The 20873-nt window shown below is 41.1% G+C and overlaps 1 protein-coding gene across 1 annotated transcript in view; it reads left to right on the top strand.

Moving 5' to 3' along the window:
* Positions 1-19946, top strand: part of SHOC1 (shortage in chiasmata 1) — a 350430-nt gene extending 330484 nt beyond the window's left edge. Inside the window, 3 exon segments of the mRNA XM_089445717.1 lie at positions 17060-18709; positions 18807-18932; positions 19050-19946. Coding sequence (XP_089301843.1) covers positions 17060-18709; positions 18807-18917 — 1761 coding nt within the window. The 3' untranslated portion in view covers positions 18918-18932; positions 19050-19946.
* The last annotated feature ends 927 nt before the right edge of the window (positions 19947-20873 follow it).

The following is a 20873-nucleotide window of genomic DNA, read 5'->3' as shown; positions in this document are numbered from 1 at the left end:
GTTTATTAACTTAATAAAATCAATTAAGTGCTTGTTTCTCCTTGTGTCTCCCAAACCAATTGGTCCACAGTTGGTCATCCATTGTCCCATAGGGTCTAACCCCCTTAGCCGCAGGAGACAGGCTTAAACGGAGAGATCGGGGATCAGGGTGACAGCGCCCGGTCTGAGCATTGTCGTGACAATCTGTGCGACAACAGGTGCAATCAGTACTAGAGCGACATTTGCAGACTAGTAGTAGTCAAGACTTAGGACACAGATGCATCATACTGAACACAAATGATTTAGTATTTTGGATGCTTCTCAGTTGCAGTTGTTGTAGTTGCAGTAGCAATAGATGAGAGGGAGTTGCAGTGTAAATGTAGAGTTGGCAGCAGTATGGCAGTGTCAGCAGCAGCATCAGAGTTACGCAATGGTTGGTGGGCAGTATGGCTAGACATCAACAGTATGATAGAGGACGATACAAAGACAGTGTTGTAGCATGGTGTGCAGCACTAAAACACAGTTCTCGCTAAAAGGGAGTATTAGTTTTTTTAGCATCAAATGTGTACTAGCCACAAAATTTGGTGGAGAGACTAGAATACATGAGATCTCCAAAACCCAGAAATCGTTTATGGAAATTCCACCTAGAGATGACTTAATTATTATTAACCTATTTTTTTAATGTTTCCTAAGTCTAAACTTAGGAAAACTGGTTAATTAATCTGAACTAATTAAGTCAATGTGAGAATTCTCTAGAAACTCACACGGATCGAATTCAAGATGATCCTAGCCCTTGATTACGACAAAGGATTATAAGAAGAAGTCAAAGGGCACTTGGAGAACACACCAGAGACACTTGGAGAATTCGATTTTCCAGAGTAGCAGCAGTCAGTTTCCAGAGAGTTTGAGCTTCAGTGAGGAAGCAGAGTTAGTGAGGGGCAAAGACAATGATCCTGAGGAAGTTTTCCAGATCCGGAGAGGTAGCAGCAAGAGGTCGAGTTATTCCCAGTGAGGCAACACAAAGGACTGCGCAATTGCTTCAGAATAGCAATTCAATTTCGCTAGAGGAAAATTCAATTCAGCTTCGAGAGGTCGGCAAAGTCTTCTAGAGGGCCAGAGAATCAATTTCCTCAGTAGAGACAAGAAAATCGACTTCATCAGAGGCAGTTTTGGGCTATACATCCAAGGGTCTGTGGAAGCACTGCGTATAAGCTGACGCAAAGGGTCTAGGAGGACGAGTTTTCTGAGGTAGAGTTGTGTCAGGTTGCTTGTGGAGGACAAGAAATTCGCTTAGATAATTTTGGCCAGATTTCCTTGTTGTTTGGATTGTCAGTTGGGCATCCATAGATTGTACTCAAAATTTCACTGCTACATAATAATAAAACCCTCAACTATTGCACCAGTTTTCCTAAATTGATTTTTTCAAGGGACGATTGTCTAAAAATAGCTATCATATTTTTATGTGTGCAGTAGATTTTCTCAGATTCCAGCGTTATTTTTCTTCCACAATATTTGTTTGTGAAAATCACAGTGTGAATTATTTGGTATTTGTCGTAGCAAACTGCAAATAAATTGTTAAATAAATTAACAATTAGGAAAATAATTTCCAGTTGTGATAAATTGAAATTTTCACAGAGAGAGGGGGTGCAAGTGCACCAAGAGAAGATCAAAGCCATTATTGAGTGGTCAATCCCTAAGAACATGACAATGTTGAAAGGATTCTTGGGCCTCTTCACATATTATAGGTGGTTTTCCAGAGGGTTCCCTCAGTTAGCAAGACCTCTTATAGATCTCACTAAGGAAGGGGCTTTTGTTTGTACTAACGCAACAAAAAGGACCTTTGAGAAGCTCAAAGAGGTAATGAGCACATATCATGTGTTATCATTGCCATATTTTACATAGCCATTTGTTCTTGAGTGTAATGGCTCAGGGGAAGGCATTGCCGCAGTTTTGATGTAGAACAACCATCCTATTGCATTTTAGAGCAGAAAACTCAAAGACTATAAGCGTCTTTATTGCATCTATGATAAGGAGATGCTGGCCATTATGCATGCATTGGCTAAGTTTAGGCCATACTTGGTAGGGAGTAGGTTGAAGGTGAAGACCAATCATAATAGTCTCAGGTTCATTCTGGACCAAAAGGAGCTGAATGATAGACAACATAAGTGGGTCAACGAGATCCAAACATATGATTTCAAGATTGAGTATGTTAAATGCAAGAACAATGTAGTTGCAAATGCCTTGGCTAGGAGGCCAGGAATATTTTCTCTCATGGACATCTCGACGGATTGGAGATCCCACCTTCTAGTGGAGTACTCGAAGAATAAGGAGGCTTGCGAGATATTGGATGGTCAACTGCAGGATGATCGATACAGGGTGGTCAATGACATCATCTACTACAAGGGCAGGATTTACTTGATGCTAGAATCTCAGTTAAAGGGGAAGATTATGCATGTGGCACATGATTCACTATTGGCAGGGCATCCAAGCTTCATCAAGACTTGTAGGGCTATTTGAGAGAGATTCTCATGGAAGGGACTCAAAAAGGATGTTCTGAGACATCTCTGTGAGTGCAACGCATGTTAGCAGAACAAATACGAGCACACACATCTAGCGAGTTTACTTTAGCCATTGCCTATTCGAGCGCAAAAGAGGGAGAGCATTTCTATGGACTTCATCACAGGGTTACCATCAATACAGGGTAGAGATTGCATCTATGTTATGGTGGACAGGTTGACTAAGTTTTACCATTTCTTTGTGATTCCTTCCAGGTATTCAGTGTCTCAAGTAGCGGACTTGTTCTTTTGGGAGATTTTCAGATTACATGGTCTAACCAAGACCATTGTTAGTGATAGAGATAGCAGGTTTATGGGTGGATTTCGGCAGGGGCTCTTTAGATTAGTGGGTGCAGATCTCACACCCATCGCAAGTTATCACCCCTAGACTGATGGGAAGACAAAGGTAGTTAACAAAGGGCTGGAGGGTTACTTGAGGAATTATGTGACGAGGCAACAAAAAGCTTGGGTGAAACGGTTGCACCTTGGAGAGTATTGCTACAGCACCACATATCACATGTCGATTGGGATGCTGTCATTCCAGTATCTATATGTTTATGACGCCTTTCATTTGTAGAGTTGGTATTTGGAGACAGCCAAGCCCTGAGGGCTAAGGATTGGATCCAAGAGAGCCAAGATATCCTCAAGGCTCTCAAGGATAATCTACATACAACACAAAATCAACAAAAAATGTATGCTGATAGGCACAAGATCGAGAGGAGTTTTGAGGTGGGAGACATGGTATACTTACATATGCAGCCTTATAGATAGTCCACCCTCAAACAAAAAGGGGCCAAGAAGCTAAAGCCACAATCCTATGGGCCATATAGAGTCATCAAAAGGGTCGGAGAAGTAGCTTATGATTTGGTTCTTCCAGAAGGGAGCAAGATCCATAATGTCTTCCACGTTTCTTGTTCGAAGAAAGCATTGCGGCAGCAAGTTGTATGTTCACCTGAGTTACCTCTACTGGATGAGGAAGGATAGTTAATCTTGATTCCAAAGGAGATAATAGAGGTTTGAGAGAAGAAATTGAAAAGCAGGGTCATCAAGGAATATCTTGTTCAATGGAAGAATCTACCTATGGAGAACGTAACATGGGAAGGGGAGTGGATACTTTAGTATCTAGGATTACACTTGCTTGAGGACAAAAATCTTGGTTGGGGAGGGTTGTAATGTCACCAACACTTGAGCATGAATACATCTTCCTACTAGCCTAACTCATCTCCTTTAGGCTAGAAAAGGGGAAATTGTTAAGGGGACAAAAGAATTTTTCCTAACTCTACTTTATTTAAAAGGGGCAAAAGTAACTTGGAGATATAAGAAGAATCCAATTAGCGACCTTACCATTGAAAAATAATAATAAAGGTGCTTCTAGAAGATTGGAGAAGGGTCCAACAATTCTTTAAAAAGGGGGTGGATGTAATATTCTTAATGTAAAATTTACAATGATAACAAGCAATTACAGCCATTGTTTTAAGAAACGGCCGTTTCGATACCGAAACGGCCGGGTTGATCCGAGCCATTACCCTCTGCTGTGACCCGGCCCTTGGAACGGTTCGACTGGCCGAGTCAGCCATGACTCGGTCAACTCGGCCGTTTCTGTATTGACTCGGCCGAGTCATAACCAGTGGCCTGTAACCCCATCAAAACAACGATTTGACATTTTTTTAATGAAATTTTGAAGTGTTTGCTGATTGGTTTGAACTCCAATGTGTTTTATGAATTAGTTAAATGTTATTTGGGGTCCATTTCCCCCTCCCAAACCCTATTTAACACACTCAAATGCTCTCTACTATTGATATGCTAATCAAATTTCATGGTAATGTTAAATTCTTAAAGTAAAAGTGACATTCTCCTTAATCTTCATTTTCATCCTTTTACTTAAATTTTTAACATTACCATGAAATGACTCAGGATGTTTGAGAGTGGTTTCGGCCTCATTGGATTTCATATGGAGAAAGTAGAATTTTAGATTTCATTCAAAATCCAACAGACTTATCAGTTTTTCAGGATTTCAGGATTGGAGGATTGCAATGTTTCCATTGAATTTTGTCATGTATTAGGGTATGGAACTCGTATTTAATCAAGAGCACCAATCCCTCTATGTACCTTGATGTTAGTGACATTGGTTGTCGAACTCCTCTAGGATTTGCTCCCAAACCAGGAGCTTATGAAAATGTCACTCCCGCTCCCGTTTTCGCTCTCGCTCCCCACTTTCGCTCCTGCTCCCAACTTCCAAGTAACACTGAGCCAGATGATGTTGGGAACTCTAGCAGTAGCCAGTAGTACTGGTCACAGACTTTTGTTGTAGAGGCCATTTATAGCTCCTTGGTTATGTGTTTTTGTTTTGATCTCTATATCATCATCGTGTATGTATTGGACAATGCATTGGGTGCCATTTTGATATAATGGATATATTCATGAGCCTACTTTGATCATATGTTGTCTTCTATCTATATTCTAATGCTGTGTGTTTGGAAACATGAACGAAAATCTTTAAAATTATGTGTTTTTATAAAAAATAAATATTTAATGTATTTTTTACAATGACCGAGTCATTGAAATCGAGCCGGGCGAGTTGATACCGAGTCGGAGTCGGAGTCGGAGTTTTAAAACATTGATTACAACACATGCACACATAAAATTTAAATACATAATCAAACACCTAGAATTTCTCCAAAATTTTCGCTCAGCTGAACCATTTTATTATAATGCAACAGAAGTACAATGAGAGTATGGTGTGACTGCACCTAGTGTTGATTTCTGGTAGCATCGGATGTGCTCTAAGTCTCAAATTTTGCAGGGAGGCTTGAGCACATGTATTCAAAAGAACCCGGAAAGCACTTTGGGAAATTCCATCCGGAGATAGTTTTATTAAAATAATTTATTTTTTTTAATGGGACCATAAGTCTAAACTTAGGAAATTAAAATGATTAATGGGTATTAATCTAATTGTGGGTGTAACTTCTAGAAGAAGACAAGGATCAAGCAGAAATGATCTTAGCCATTGATTAGCTTTTAATCTGGGTCGTTGAATGTCAACGAGAAGATTATTTATGGAGGCTTGCGGGTCATTTAGAAGACACATAGAGAGTTGATTAGTGAGATCAAATTGTTGAAGCTAGAGGCAACACAGTGATTTGTAGTGATCACGTAGAGAGGGGCAGAGGGAGTTTTGGCTAGAGGATCTTCTTTGGAGCAGAGAGGCAGAGAGACACACAAAGGAGGTAGTGGAGAGGCCAAAGAGGGTGACGCAGAGCCAGGAAGGGCTCACACAGTCCCCACGCAGAGGCCTCCACGTAGAAGTCCGAGCTTTGCTGGGAGGCTGACGTTTCTGAGCCGGGAGGGCTGGAATCAGCTCTTGGAAGAAAATCATACTTCAACAGAGGTGACGCAGAGCCTTAGAGGTTGACACAAGCCTAGCAAGGGCAGCGTAGAAGTAGTTGGGGAACTCATTGGTTCAGCTGTAGGATCAGCTGGGACTTGTAATGTAGAGTGAGGTAATCTCACTAATTTCTTTTGCCGAGTGATATTCTCTGTAATTGGATTGCCGAGAAGGCATCCAGTGGTTGTATTCATAAATACTTAAGCTTAATAATAAAAACTCTCAGATCTACTGCACCGCTTTTCCCGCATTGGGTTTTTCCTGGGACATTTGTCCAAGAACAACTGTCATTTGTGTTGTATATTTCTCTATTGTTTAGTTTTTTGTTTCGGCATATTATTTAATTGGTGAAGACTGCAGTGTATGTATTTCGATGTTTGTTGTAGGAAACTACAAATAACTTGTTCATGTAAATCTAACAAGTAGGAGAAGTATCATTTCTTCCTTGAGAAAATGCTCATCTAGAAGGCAAGACATCCTTGCCTTCCAGATCACATAGTTGGATGCCCCATCCAACCTGTCCTGATCTCTCAACCCACTGGGTGCCATCTCTGCCACGAAAATGTCGAACTGATCCTCTCTGTCTCTTACTGTTGCTGCTTAGGCAATAAGAAAACGGACTTCTTGGCAGGAAGTCTACTGAGGAAAAATTCCCTCACTGTGCTTCTCTCTTTTTTGACGTCTTTTAGCCCAACAATCTACTTGCTAAAAACTATGTCCCACCAGCTCTTTCCTCATGCTGAGGCTCTGCGCTGCTCCCTCTGGCTTGGTAAGATTTTGATCTAGAAGCCTTTCCTCTCTATCGACTCACTCAAAGAGAGACTTTCCTCGAAATTCAGCCTTCCTGGTCTGGACAGCGCAATCCCTCCGGGGATTCGAACTGCTGCCTCCTGCAGCTATTCAACCTCCTTCTCTCCTCATCGTTGGGTTCTTTGGCAAAGGCAAAGCGAATGATCCTCGATAGAGTGAAGGATCATGTAGTCTGTCACATCACTAATAGAGGGACTGCTAAGGAGATGTGGGATGCGTTGTCTATGCTGTATCAGGGATCTTTCGAGCAATGGAAGATGTACTTAGAGCAGAAACTGAGATCTACACAAATGCATAAGGGGGAGCGCATAGATTCTTTCCTCACGAAGCTTTAGGAGACTCGTGATGAGTTAGCAGCGGTGGGGTCTACGCCTCAAGGGTCCGAGTTCATTAGATTGGCCCTCAATTCAGTCTCAAATGAGTGGCAAGTCTTTGTCTAGAGTATCCTGGGTAGGGAAACTTTGCCGAATTGGGATGAGATGTGGGCAACTCGTAAGCAAGAGGAGTTGAGGAGAGACTTGGTCAAGTGTAAACTTGACGGGAGTAGCAGCAGTGGGTCGAAGCCCAAGGAGGAGGAAGAAAATGCAACCCTTGCATCCAAGGGGCAGCTGGAGCAGCGAAGGAGGAAGAAGGACGTCTTGAAGATCATATGCTTCAGGTGTGGTGAAATGGGTCACTACGCAACACAGTGTCCTCTCAGGAAGAAGGACAAAGATGAGAAGCACGATCTGAAGGCTGCACCCGCAAAGATTGAGGAGGAGTTCGCCATGATAGTCGAGATACCTCCAGGAGGGAGGTGGGCTGATTTGGAGTTGTAGTTTGAAAGAGCTATGGATGGGCAGGATCCTGAATGAACCCACCTCTTAGATCAATTCCTAGCTACAAGAGCCCAAATCAGTATTAGCAGGATGGACTAAGTGTCAGATGGTGCTGAGGAGTGTTGGAGCGATAGATGCAGTGGCCAGAACACCAAGTCTAAGCAGTGTAGTGCAGAGTTGCAGCAGTGTAGGGAGGCACAGTGCAGGGAGGCGCAGTGCAGTAGCAGCAGCAACGCAGTGGCTTTAGAGGAACAACATGGGACTAGCAGCAGTCAGATCTTCAGCATCGAGATGCATCTGTGTTGAATGTTTGTTCAGTAATTTGGGATGTTTTTTCGTTGTTGATGCAGTAGCAGCAGCAAATTGCAGTGCAGAGGCAGTTGGAAGTGGCAGTGCTAGCAGCAGCATAGATGCATAAATTCAGAGGGAGTTGCAGTACGGATGCAGTGTTGACAGTGGCAGGGTCAGCAACAATACAGATGCAGTACTTGCGCAGTAGTTGGTGGACAGGATGTCAGACATAAGCAACGCAGAAGGAGATGTTACAGAAAAAGAGATGCTAACAAGATGCATTGCTAAAGAACATTCCTTGCTAAGAGCGAGTGTTGATTTTTGGTAGCATCAGATGTGCTCTAAGTCTCAAATTTTGCAGGGAGGCTTGGGCACATGTATTCCAAAGAACCCATAAAGATTTTTGGGAAATTCCATCCAGAGATAGTTTTATTAAAATAATTAATTATTTTTAATGGGACCCTAAGTCTAAACTTAGAAAATTAAAATAATTAATGGGTATTAATCTAATTGTGGGTGTAACTTCTAGAAGAAGACGAGGATCAAGCAAAAATGATCTTAGCCATTGATTAGCTTTTAATCTAAGCTATTGAATGTCAATGAGAAGATTATTTAAGGAGGCTTGAGGATCATTTGGAAGACACACACAGACTTGATTAGTCAGATCGAATTGCTAAAGCTAGAGGCAGCTCAGTGATTTGTAGTGATAACGCAGAGACAGGTAGAGGGAGTTTTGGCTAGATGATCTTCTCTGGAGCCAGGAATACTCAGCAGAGGCAGAGAGACACACATAGGAGGTAGCGCAGAGGCCAGAGAAGGTGACACAGAGCCAGGAAGGGCTCACGCTGACCCCACGCAAAGCAGCATAGAGGCCTCCACGCAGAAGTCTGAGATTTGCTGGGAGGCCGACGTTTCTAAGCCGGAGGGCTGGAATCAGCGCCTGTAAGAAAATCGATCTCCAGCACAGGTGACGCAGAGCCTTAGAGGCTGACGCAGGCTCAACAAGGGCAACGCAGAAGTAGTCGGGGAACTTGTTGGTTTAGCTGTCAGATTAGCTGGGACTTGCAGTGTATCGTGAGGTAATCTCACTAATTTCTTCTGCCAAGTGATATTCTCCGTAACTAGATTGTTGGGAAGGCATCCAGAAGTTGTATTCAAAAATACTTCAGCTTAATAATAAAAACCCTCAGATCTGCTGCACTAGTTTTCCCGCATTGGGTTTTTCCGAGGACATTTGTCCAAAAACAACTGTGTCATTTGTGTTGTATCTTTCTCTATTGTTCAGTTTCTTGTTTCGGCATATTATTTAATTGGTGTAGGCTGCAATGTATGTATTTCAATATTTGTTGTAGGAAAATGCAAATAACTTGTTCATGTAAATCTAACAAGTAGGAGAAATATCATCAGTTGTTGCAGTAGGGATTCCTTACGGGTTTAATGAATTTTCACACTTGGGCTTGCCAAAGGCAAGCTAAACAAGTCCTAGGTGATAAAATGAGAGGTCTGGATGCTTAAATGTGCTCATTCCTCTTTGCTGCGCTGCCTTGGAAAAATTGCACTGCCTGCTGGAATGAAACTGTTGTTTGACCCTCTTCTAGTGCTCAGAAAATTCCGAGAAATTAATCTTAGACTCCTCTCAAATAACCCACCAAAAGCCAGAAAGGGTTTGGCCTAGTTTTGACCCCCGAAATTGACCCCAATTTCTACATGCTCCTCCACTGGTTGGGTATTTTGACCCTCCTAGAAATGGCACTGTTCTAACCCTCCAAAATGATGCTAAATGTTGGTGAATTTTCCCTCCAGATGACTCCCCAAATTCCCAACTCAATCCCGCCCCAAATGGCCACACCCTTAGCTCCCACGTGCAACCTAAAAGAACCTCCTGCACAGGCCCATGTAGTCCTTGGAATGGTCTCTCTGTTACAACAAAGGCTCCACAAAATTTGGCTGCCCTATCACCCTGAATCTTCAGAAAATAAAGGCCCAATGCTTCCTCAGTAAACTCAATAAGTTTGTTGCTCCCCCACTAGCTTCCCCAAGAAATGCGTGGTCCTCTCCCAAGTTGAAAATAATTAATATTATTTTGTATTAATGGAGAAATGGTTACACCAGTTGTAACGTATCTCCTTAGTTTAGGATTTGTTCCTAGAGTTTAGGAGTTTGGTTGCAACTTCCTGAGTTCTAGTAAAGTACTTAATGATGTAATTGCTCATTTGATGTAAGTAGAGTGTACGGAGAGATCTCTTTGTATGAGTGCAGTCTCCAGGTGCAGTACTCACCTGTGAGCTGTAACTCATTCTTTTCAATTCAAGTCTGATTTTTATCTTGGTATCATAGCACAAAGTAGGGATAGCCTTATTTTTTAGGATACATCATTGATTACAGAATTGTAGTGGCAGTGGAGTGTACAGAAGCATTCGTAGGATCAAGTGGACTGCAGTAACACCTGGAGCATAGGTCTCAGATGACTGATCATCTCTGAGCGCAAGAAAGTGTTGGCGCGGTTTCGTCGCGAATAGTCGCACCATTTTTGAGCAGAAGGAAGAGCTGGCGTGGTATTTTAAGGAATAGACGGCCACTTGGCGCATTTTTGAGGGTGATAAGCGCGCCAATGCGCCAGAAAGTACAATTGGCGCAGAAAGTCAAGGATTAATTGCGCCAATTTCGGGAGACGCGTCGATTTTGTTTCTGGCGCGGGAATTTCGCTGTCGAAGGAGCGCCAACCTCTTTCTCTTTGGAAAATCTGCAATTTTTGCAGATCGACCTTGCCTGGTGGTGGCACTTTGAATTTTCGAATCTGTTCGGTGGCAGCAAATCAGAGTAGCCCGGTGGTGGCACATTGAAGTTCCTGATCTACTCAGTGGCAGCAAATCGGACTTGCCCGGTGGTGGCGTATTGGAGTTCCTGATCTGTTCGGTGGCAGCAGATCAGAGTTGCCCGGTGGAGGCGTATTAGAGTTCCTGATCTGTTCGGTGGCAACAGATCGGACTTGCCCGGTGGTGGCGCACTGGAGTTCCTGATCTGTTCGGTGGTAGCAGATCGGACTTGCCTGGTGGTGGCGCATTGGAGTTCCTGATCTGTTTGGTGGCAGCAGATCGGACTTACCCGGTGGTGGCTCATTGAAGACTGATTCATCAGAGGATCAGAAATTTATCAGTCCAATATGAATAACAGTAATGAGTACTCTCTTAAGCCAGAAAAGACGTGGTCTATTATCAGGCCAGTAGATTATTTGCTGAGGGAGCAACGGTTGCTGTTAATTTTGATAGGAATCGCCATCGCATCGACTTTCTTTATGCTTCAGTGTGGTTTTTTGGCTTTTAATGCTATTGAAAATGGAAGGTTTGTGCCCAACAAACCTCATCGGGATTTTATGAGATGCCTGTTTCTCAGTGTGCTCAGTATCATTTGGGTTCGATGGTGAATTCGGGGGCTAAAGTACTCCTAGGTTTGAAGAGAAAGTCCCTGCAAGTTGACGTGACTAGTGGAGCTGACAGGCGCATGGCAAGAGGTGACAATGTTATTGTTGTCGAAAATTTCTTCACAGGAAGGAAGGAGAATGTTTTGCATCATTTTGGCAATCCGAGGTTTGAACATGACGGTGTGAAACCCTTATTGTTGGAGGTTGATGATGAGGGTAAGAGAATAGCCAAAACTCTGACTATGGGAGCAAATGTTGAGGTTCGGATTGCTCGAATTTTCAATACATACGGTCCGCGTATGTGCCGTGATGATGGTCGGGTTGCAAATAATTTTGTTGCCAGGCTTTGCGCAAGGAGCTTCTGACAGTCTTTGGAAATGGGAAATAGACACGGAGCTTCCAGTTCGATCCTGATCTGATTGAAGGCCTTATGCAACTTATGGAGGGCGAACATGTTGGTGACTCTAACAGTGATTGGGACATTCCATTGCTAATGGGAGAAAACAGTAAGGAAGATGAAGAGCAGGAGCAGAAACAAGAAGAAGTAACGGGAAATGTAATCAATAATGAAAGCCCAGAAAAGGCTGAAATAGACAGATTTGAGGTAGGTCCCCTACCAAGGAGATCAAGTAGGAATACTCGATTACCTTCTAATTTGAAAGACTATGCATTAATGTCAAAGCTTTTAAACATTGTAGAACCTGCAAATTATGAGGAAGCAAGTAAATCTGATGCATGGAGGGCTGCAATGTATGAGGAAATAGAATCAATAAATAGAAACCATACTTGGGATTTGGTTGAATTGCCTGAAGGTAAAACCCCCATAGGATGCAAATGGCTGTATAAACCAAAAATAAATGCAAATGGGAGTATAGAGAAACTTAAAGCTAGACTGGTAGCAAAGGGTTACTCACAGAAAGAGGGAATAGATTTCGATGACACCTTTGCTCTTGTAGCCAAATTAAACACCATTAGAATGCTAATTTCCTTAGCAACAAAACACAAATGGTAGCTACACCGGCTAGATGTTAAGTCTGCATGTCTGAATGATGACTTGAAGAAAGAAATTTATTTAGTACAGCCTGAAGGTTTTGTGAAAAAGGGGCAGGAACATCTTGTGTGTAAATTGAAAAAGGTACTTTATGGTTTAAAACAGGCACCCAGGTTGTGGTATGAGAAAACTGACTCATTTTTTGTACAACATGGCTTTCATAGGAGCTTGAATGATCCAAATCTGTATACCAAGTTTAATAAACAGAGGCAAATTAGTTTGATTTCTTTGTATGTAGATGATATGATTGTAACAGGGAATGCTAACAATCTGATCAAAGAAATCAGATGTCACAAGTGTATGAGATGGAAAGACTCTGGACAAACCTTTCTTACTCAAGGGAAGTATGCCAGAAGCTTGCTGGAAAGGTTCAGAATGGTTATTCTAGTGGTTTTTCAGATTCTGATTGGGCAGGTAACTTGGATGATCGAAGATCTATCACAGGTTACACATTCAACATTGGATCTGGGGTTATAGCATGGAGCAGCAAAAAGCAGAGCACTGTAGTTCTGTTTCATCAAGAGAAACTACAGTTAAAAGAGATATGTGTTGAATATTGTAAAATTTGTGATAACATGGCTAATATTTTTACTATGCCTCTTGGGCGTGTAAAGTTTGAATTGTTTAGAGGGATGCTAGGAGTTCAGGATAATCCTTTCTCCATTAAGGGGGGGAGTTGAAAATAATTAAGATTATTTTGTATTAATGGAGAAATGGTTACACCGGTTGTAACGTATCTCCTTAGTTTAGGATTTGTTCCTAGAGTTTAGGAGTTTGGTTGCAACTTCTTGAGTTCTAGTAAAGTACTTAATGATGTAATTGCTCATTTGATGTAAGTAGAGTGTACGGAGAGATCTCTTTGTATGAGTGCATTCTCCAGGTGCAGTACTCACCTGTGAGCTGTAACTCCTTCTTTTCAATTCAATTCTGATTTTTATCTTCCCATGCCCAGATTGCTGAAGAAAGCCCCACGAAATGCCTGATGAAATTGGCTCACAAATGATATCGATTTCCCTCCTTAGGCTGGCACTCAAAGTCCACCAAAGCAAGGGGTCAGAAACTCACTTGAGAATCTTGTGTGCTGAAAAACACTTTTAGAATTGGCTCAACAACTCAAGCATGCTTGGTGAGTGAGTTTGTAAAAGTGTCAAAAGGTCCCCAAATGATGTATGCTTCTCCTATTTATACTTGAGCTCCCTTCTGTCCTTGTGGGTCGCATACATCGACCCTCTTGACCCTCTCCCTCCAAAAGTGTGAGTTTGTCCAAGGGAGCGTATTTCCTTTTTGGGTGGTCCCTACAATTCACTTGGCATTCAATTTGCCTTATTTCCCTAATGTCGGGCCCAATCCTTAGCCAAAATTGAGAGTGGGGTCCTCCAACCCACTTTCCCAAAGTTAACAAACCAAAATATCAAAATGGAGAAAAATTGAGAAAATTGTATTTTCCCTTAGCAATATTTGCTAAGTGGGGATATCATAGAGGAGGTCATTTCTCAAGCATTCGATTATCGTTTATCATTTCCGGAGAATTGATCTGGCTCAAGCGAGTCTGGTTCGAGGGTTTCAAGCAAAATCCTTCAACTAATTTCAATGGACTTAGAGTTCCATCCTAGTTGGTTCTTTAGCTAATTTTTGTGGGCCTAGAGTGCCACCCTAGTTGGCTTTGAGGGAGGATCACATCAGATATTCCATTTGCATTCAGAGATTTGCAGGTTCGAGGTTTGTTGCTGGAGGTCGAGTTCATTATTCAGAGGCTGAGTTTGTATTTGTAGGAGGGTTATTGAGGCCAAGTCCATCCTTTGTAGGCCGAATTCATCAATAGTGGAGATTGATTATTGGAGGCCAAGTCATCACTACGAGAGGGCTGAATTTATAGCTATTTCTGGAGGTTGAGTTGCCCATACTTGGAGGCCGAATTGCTTAGTGTTGGAGGCCGAATTTCTCACTTATATTGGAGGCCAAATTCATCTTCTGTAGGGTCCAAGTTCACTGGGAGGCTGGTGTTGATTTGGGGTAGCATCAGATGTGCTCTAGCGACGAAAATTGGTGGAGAGGCGAACGCCATGAGATCTCCAATACCCAGAAATAGTTAGGGCAGATTCTAAACAGTTTGAGAGATATTAAAATAATTAATATTTTTAATGGAGTCCCTAAGTCTAAACTTAGGGAAAATAAAATATTAATGTCAATTAATATAAAGCTGTGTTAGAAGGGTCCAAAAGTCATGGATCAAGCCAAAGTTAATCTTAGCCATTGATTAGGGACTTAATCTCGACCATTGAATTGTCAATGAGAAAAGTATAAGAGGACGTTTGAGGGTCACTTTGGAAAACACACTAGGTTGATCAAGATTTCGAATTTCTGGGGCAGGGTTTGATGAGGAAGTCGAAAGAGTGATCAGAGTTGCAGTTGAGGGGTAGTGAATACAAAAGCAGAGAGGCAGAGAGAGTACCAGGAGGATCAGTGCAGAAGCCAGGAGAGAAGGACGCAGAGCCAGCCAGAGGTTCACGCAAAGCTAGCCAGGGCTCACGCAGAGGCAGCTAGGAGTTGCGCAGTGCCTCAAAGAGCCAACGTGGGTGACGCAGAGGCTCTAAGGGCTGACGCAGTGCCTCCAGAGGTTGACGCAGGACGAGCTAGGGTGACGTTGGGCAGAGTTGGGCCAGAGAGGGTTGACGCAGTCCCTAGAGGCTGATGTTGGGGTTTTTGTGAGGCAGATTGGAGTTTGGAGCTGTCGAAATGTTTATCCGGAATTTCAGCTAGAACATCTATCTCCGACTGAGAGGTACTACTGCCGAGATTATTCTCTGTTGGGTGAGCCAGTTTTGGCACCCAAATTGTATTCTAAAATTGCTTAATAATTAAAACCCTCAGATAGCTGCACCGGTTTTCCCGCATTGGGTTTTTCCGGGGACCATGGTCCAAAAACAACGGTGTCACTTGTGTGCTTGTTTTTCCTTCAGTGGATGATCTGTAATGTGTTGAGCATGTACTTGTATTTATTTCCAGTGTTTACATGGTAAATAACTTGTTAATTAACCGAATAAGTAGGAAGGAATAAATCAGTAAAGTACATGAAGGGTTTCTAACAATTAGGTTTAGGAATTCCAACAGCTGGGTTTCATTTGCCATCATCTGAGTAGACTGAATTTGTATTGGAGGCCGAGTTTCTCATTTGCTGGTCGAATCCACCATTTGCAGAGGTTGAATTGTTGGAGGCTGTGATATTCTCTTGAAGGCCGATTTTATTCTATAGGAAGGGCCAAATTGCTTGGAGGCTAAGACATCTTTTGTTGGGCCGAGTTATCTTCTGTTGCTAGGCTGAGTTGCTTGTGAGCCAAATATATCTCCATTGGGCCAAGATCATCATCATTTTTGCAGGCCAAGTTAAACCAGCTCTTTGCCAGAGTTATATCCAGGTTCACAAAATTGATATTTGCATGTAAACCCTCCAATCTGATTAATAAAATCTTTGATTGTGCCCCTGAATTATTTCTGCTGTAAGTGGTTATTACTTTTCTCACAAAGTGTTTGAAGAAATGTATGTTCGCAAAATGTTTGACAAAATGCATCAAAGAGAATTTTAAAATTTTGTTGGATTATAATAGCATATTCTAGCAGAAGTATATTACATATTTATCCTTGTAATTTTAACATTTATCCTAAGTTCTAACAAACACAAGATGAATAGTCCTGCAAGCACTACATGCCCCTTAGCATAATCTTTTACAATGTCTGAGCTGTTGTACTATATTTAATTGACACCTAATGAAGAGTGTTTAGTATGCCCATCTGTGGCTACTTCTTGTGTCTTTTATCCAGAAGCCTTAGAGAAAACCTCCTGATAAACATTCTCATTGCAGCCTCTGATGTACTATGCTAAAGATGAACATCATGGCCCATATTCACAAGAAGGGAGGACAGTCTGCAAACCAAACTGGTGAAGTCAATCATGCAGCCCTGACTCAGTAGTTATACAGCATATGATACTTGCAGAACAACTCCGAACATATTTGTCAGTCTTCTCCTTTACCTCCTTAAGTTGATAAATACAAAGGAAGAAGGAGATGCTGCAAATGGGAGAGACAGGTGTTGGCACTTCCCTTTATCATTTGTTGTATCCATGATATCTGGCTCACTATAGATAGAACCTCTGTGGAAAAACCTCCCACTTTAGAATCACATGACAAAGGCAAATGTTTTTAGGAGTATTGCCCTCTTACCATAAATTTAATATAAAAACCTTTTTTAAGCAAATTGAATTCCATTTATGTGATAGAAAAATTCAACTGCCAGTTGTCCCTCTTATGTAGTGGATCAGTTACAAATTCGGTGTCAAACACATGTAGTTGTTGCATCCCTACTGTAAGACCACAAATTCTCTGAAATTGTGCTAGTTTTTTTTCTAGTGTTCACTACAGTTTTACATTTTCTTCGAGTCCAGCTTGTTTTATTGTTAGGAAATCCGTGTCTTAGCTCTGCTCATTGAAAGTTTAGGATCATAGGAATACTTCAATGAACTTTCTGCTGAACCTTTATGAGCCTTGTTTTTATGAGGTTTTCTACTCCAATATGAACTGTATATTTGAATAATCATACTTTTGTATTCCACCAATTGGATGCCATTTTGAAATTTTTGAAGATGAGAACTATAATTGAGGTCATGATTTTTCAAGTAATGTAATTTTCCTGGAAATTCAACAACACTGCTCATAGCTCAGCTATTCATAGTCTTTTATTTACACCATGCAGATCTTTGAGGGTGAAGATTCTTTTCTTAGAGAAGTTATGGAAGCATCAGATGATATTTATGCTGCTTCTATTGGATTGGGAATTCGTTTGCAGTGTTGTCTATCAGGATCATCAGAAACAACAGATCATATAATTTTAAACTGCATCCATAGAGCTATTGAATCAATGGAAGTTGTATATCCTCCTATGCTGGAATCAGAAACACTAGCAGAAGCATTTCTTATAAAATTTTCTTCAATTAACCCCCTTAGTGCTCATGCCATATTGACTACTGCCGACACCCTCTCAGAATTTCTAGGTTGGACATATGAACATCAGATTTGTTTAATGAGAAAATTTGATGTGCCTGAGAAAGGTATAAGTTTATTCAGTTCACAAAACCATTACGGTGAACTGGGAGAAACAAAATCTGGCACAACTGATTGCTCATCAACTTTAACTTCACGATTTGATGAAGAGAGCAATAAAACTAGAAAAGAATTAGATTCAAAGAAACCTGACATTGAACTGCATCTTCACTCTAAGCGTATCCCTGTAAAAGAATGCTTCGATGCAGATAGTTCAGAAATGTATTGCTTTGGAAAACATAGGAAAGTGCCATCAGAATCTTTTAATCTGCGACCCTCACAGGTATCTGAAATAAATTATATGCAGAGCCCATTGTTTGAACAGGTTGATAACCATTACCGCCACACAGATGATGAGCATTTGGCAGGACTGGGTTGGGATTGCACATTGGATGAGGATTCTGGCTACAGTAACCTTGATCTAATTGATGAATTAGGTCCCTCTTCTGTGTCAAGAAAGCTGCATGGGGATATTTATGGAAAAACAGTCAATCCGTGCAAAGATTTTCAAAATGGAGCCTCTGATAGATCCCAATGGGACATGTCAAGGATGGACTTCACGTGCTCTAGGCGTGACATTGAGAATCCACCATTAATGTCTTTACAAATGAGAAGTGCCAGTATAGATGCAATTGCTCATAGGATAAACCAAGTGGAAGATTTTCAAACTAATCTCCGATGCTTTCCATCTTCTGCCAAGATTGATTATGAACTTGATCAATGGAATGGTTCAAATAAATCTAAACTATATGGCCTCAAAGGTGGAGAAATAAGAAAACAATCACAGATGGAAAAAGCTATGGTGGATATGTTCCATTCACCAGAAATGAATTGTTGGCATGGTGAGGTGAGTAACTCGAGGCAGAAGTCCATAAGAAATGCTTTCGAGAGGTCAGCTTTAGCACGAGGGCAAAGTCTCTCTGATAAATCCAAAAATGCAGTTAGTGGAAAGGGACCCAGTTTAGCATATCCGTGGCAAAGATTGAGAGGATCAACAGAGTTTCTATATCGTCCAGTCAGAAAGGAATATTTCTCAGCAAAAGGGAGGAATTCTGCTTCTGAAAACATATTGGACGATTCCTCATTTTGTCTGGGTCCAAGTCCAGCACACAAAACTGTAAGTCCATCTACTTTTGATAACTACCGCTATCGTAGTGGGAGTGAATCAAGAATAGAATGCAAGAAAAAATGGCAGAACATTCTTAGGTACCCAAAACAGTCTCCAACTACAAACAAAGGACCGAAAACCTCAGCATCTTCTTCGCTACAATCGTCAACTCCTCCTGACAAGAGGGCAAAACAGGTAATGTTCTGAACTAGGTAACCAACCAAGCTGTTTATCCTTTATCTATGTCCATCATGTTCTCTATGGATTAACATAAAAATGGAATCCTGGACAGACATTGACATTTGTAAAAGGAGGAACTAATAAGCAAAGCCGATTGGTTTGGAGTGATATGAATGCTGAAAACGTAAAGAGAAGAAGAATTGATAAGAAATTTGGGATCTAATCTGTAAGCTTTATGGTAAGCACCTACAACTTTGTCTAAGAATCGCTGTGGATTGTGAGTAGCAACTTCGTTTTATATACACTTTCAGTTATATCAAAAGACTCTCATTGAAGCTGGTTTTCTTGTTTTCAGTGAATTTTCAAGGACTGCAGAAAGCTTTGGTCTATTACCATGTGTGGGCACCTCAGATCGTCACAATGAACTGCTTCAAAGTTGATAAATTGTATCACTGCATTATATTCCTTCCCATTTTCTTCATAGAACCGACAAGAAGGATTATGTGTATGCATGATTTAGCATTTTGTATTACAAGAACAACTTATCACAGATATTTGTGGGCAAGGATAGAAACTGGGTTCGATTCATAAAAATTATATTTTCTGGGTGTAGCTTCTAAGCTTTGAAGAACCGTCAGAAGAATTGTAATGAGAAATTTTTTTCTCGGTGCAATATCTTCCTAGAGGGAAGAAGTTTATTAAATGCGCTCAAATGGAGAAGGTGATGTTCCACATGTTTTCAATTTCCCACATCGGGATCTTGAGAAGGCTTACAGCAGTAACATTTAGCTTGCAAAGTAGAAATACCAATGAGAACATTCTATCCACTTCTCAAAACAAAATGCATCCCTCAAGAACCTTTCTATTTCGGGCCTTACAATTTCTCTGCATGGATAAGTTAGAGTTTTGTCAATCGCTACATGGAATGCTCACGCCATAGTAATTTCGTAGATATATTGATGAATTTCAGGTTGTATTCAAGCAGGGGTAGTCGAAAATCATTTCACCCTATCTTGGTGTACACATAAGAAAAATTAAATACAAAACGGGTGTCAATAGCCATGGATGTGACTTTTTTTGGATGTGGGACTGTCTTGCACGACAGAAGCGTAAAAGTAGACTTCCAGTTAGTCCAACGTTGTCCTCCACTTCTCATCCCTGAACCAGCAGTAGAGCTCCTTGTCAGACCTTGTTCCTGGTTCAAGTGTGACAAATGGAGGGAAAAATTAGAAGTCATTTGTATGTGGCCATACCAAGGTTACTCTTAATAAGATGATAGGAACACTCGCAAGCAACCCAAAGGAAGTGAGGCCTACAATATTCCAAGTAGGAAAGGCAGATCACTCAAGGTTGGTCATTGAAAATCTGTGAAATCCGTTAGTGTGCGTAGAGTTACAACAACTATTTCTTTGTAACTGGACATGTAGACATAAGATGTACATAGAGATGTAAAGGGGCCTTATTAACATTTCCAATTGAGATTCTTAGATCTGAAGGTGAATCTTGTATTAACAGACTGCCCAATTAAAATTGCAGATATGATTAACTCCAATATTCTTGATTTGTTAGACTGAAGAGGACAAATGCGTGATAACTAGGCAAGATTTGTAGATATAAGATGGACATAGAAATGTAAAGGGGTTTTAATAAGCAATTCCCATGGATGTTCTTAGATTTATGAAGTGAATTTGTGTATTAACAGACTGTCCAATTAAAAATTGCAAATATGATTAACTCGAATATCCTTGATATGTTAGACTTAGAGGACAAATGTATGGTAACTACACAAGATTTGTTGGAAAGGCACAATACCTTAACAAAATGTGATTGTAAGAGTTAATTCATTTGGATTTAGAAGGAAAATAAACTTTGGCATTGTATAGAAAACTAGTTTCTATAAAAATACCAACTATAATACCAACTATATCCATGTATGTGGGTGTGTTGACCCACTACTTGGCTGCACCTTGGTGATCTTGTTGTCCCATATCTCTGTCATTGTAGATAGGTAGGGTGTCAAATCAATAATGATCTGCAAAAGATGCATCACAAAACATGGTTCCTCGTCCTATTGGAGTTTATTCCATACTTGGTTGGGAGCTTGTGTATTCATAACATTTCACTCCATATATGTATTTGGTTTGCAAGTAGGGAGTTGCATGCACCTAGCATCTTTTTA

This window comes from Pinus tabuliformis, chromosome 9 (assembly GCF_031772625.1).
Source record: "Pinus tabuliformis cultivar Carrire ecotype Pingquan chromosome 9, CPIR1, whole genome shotgun sequence".
Classification (NCBI taxonomy): domain Eukaryota; kingdom Viridiplantae; phylum Streptophyta; class Pinopsida; order Pinales; family Pinaceae; genus Pinus; species Pinus tabuliformis.
Note: the sequence above shows the minus strand (reverse complement) of the source record. Positions and strands in the feature narration are given on the sequence as shown.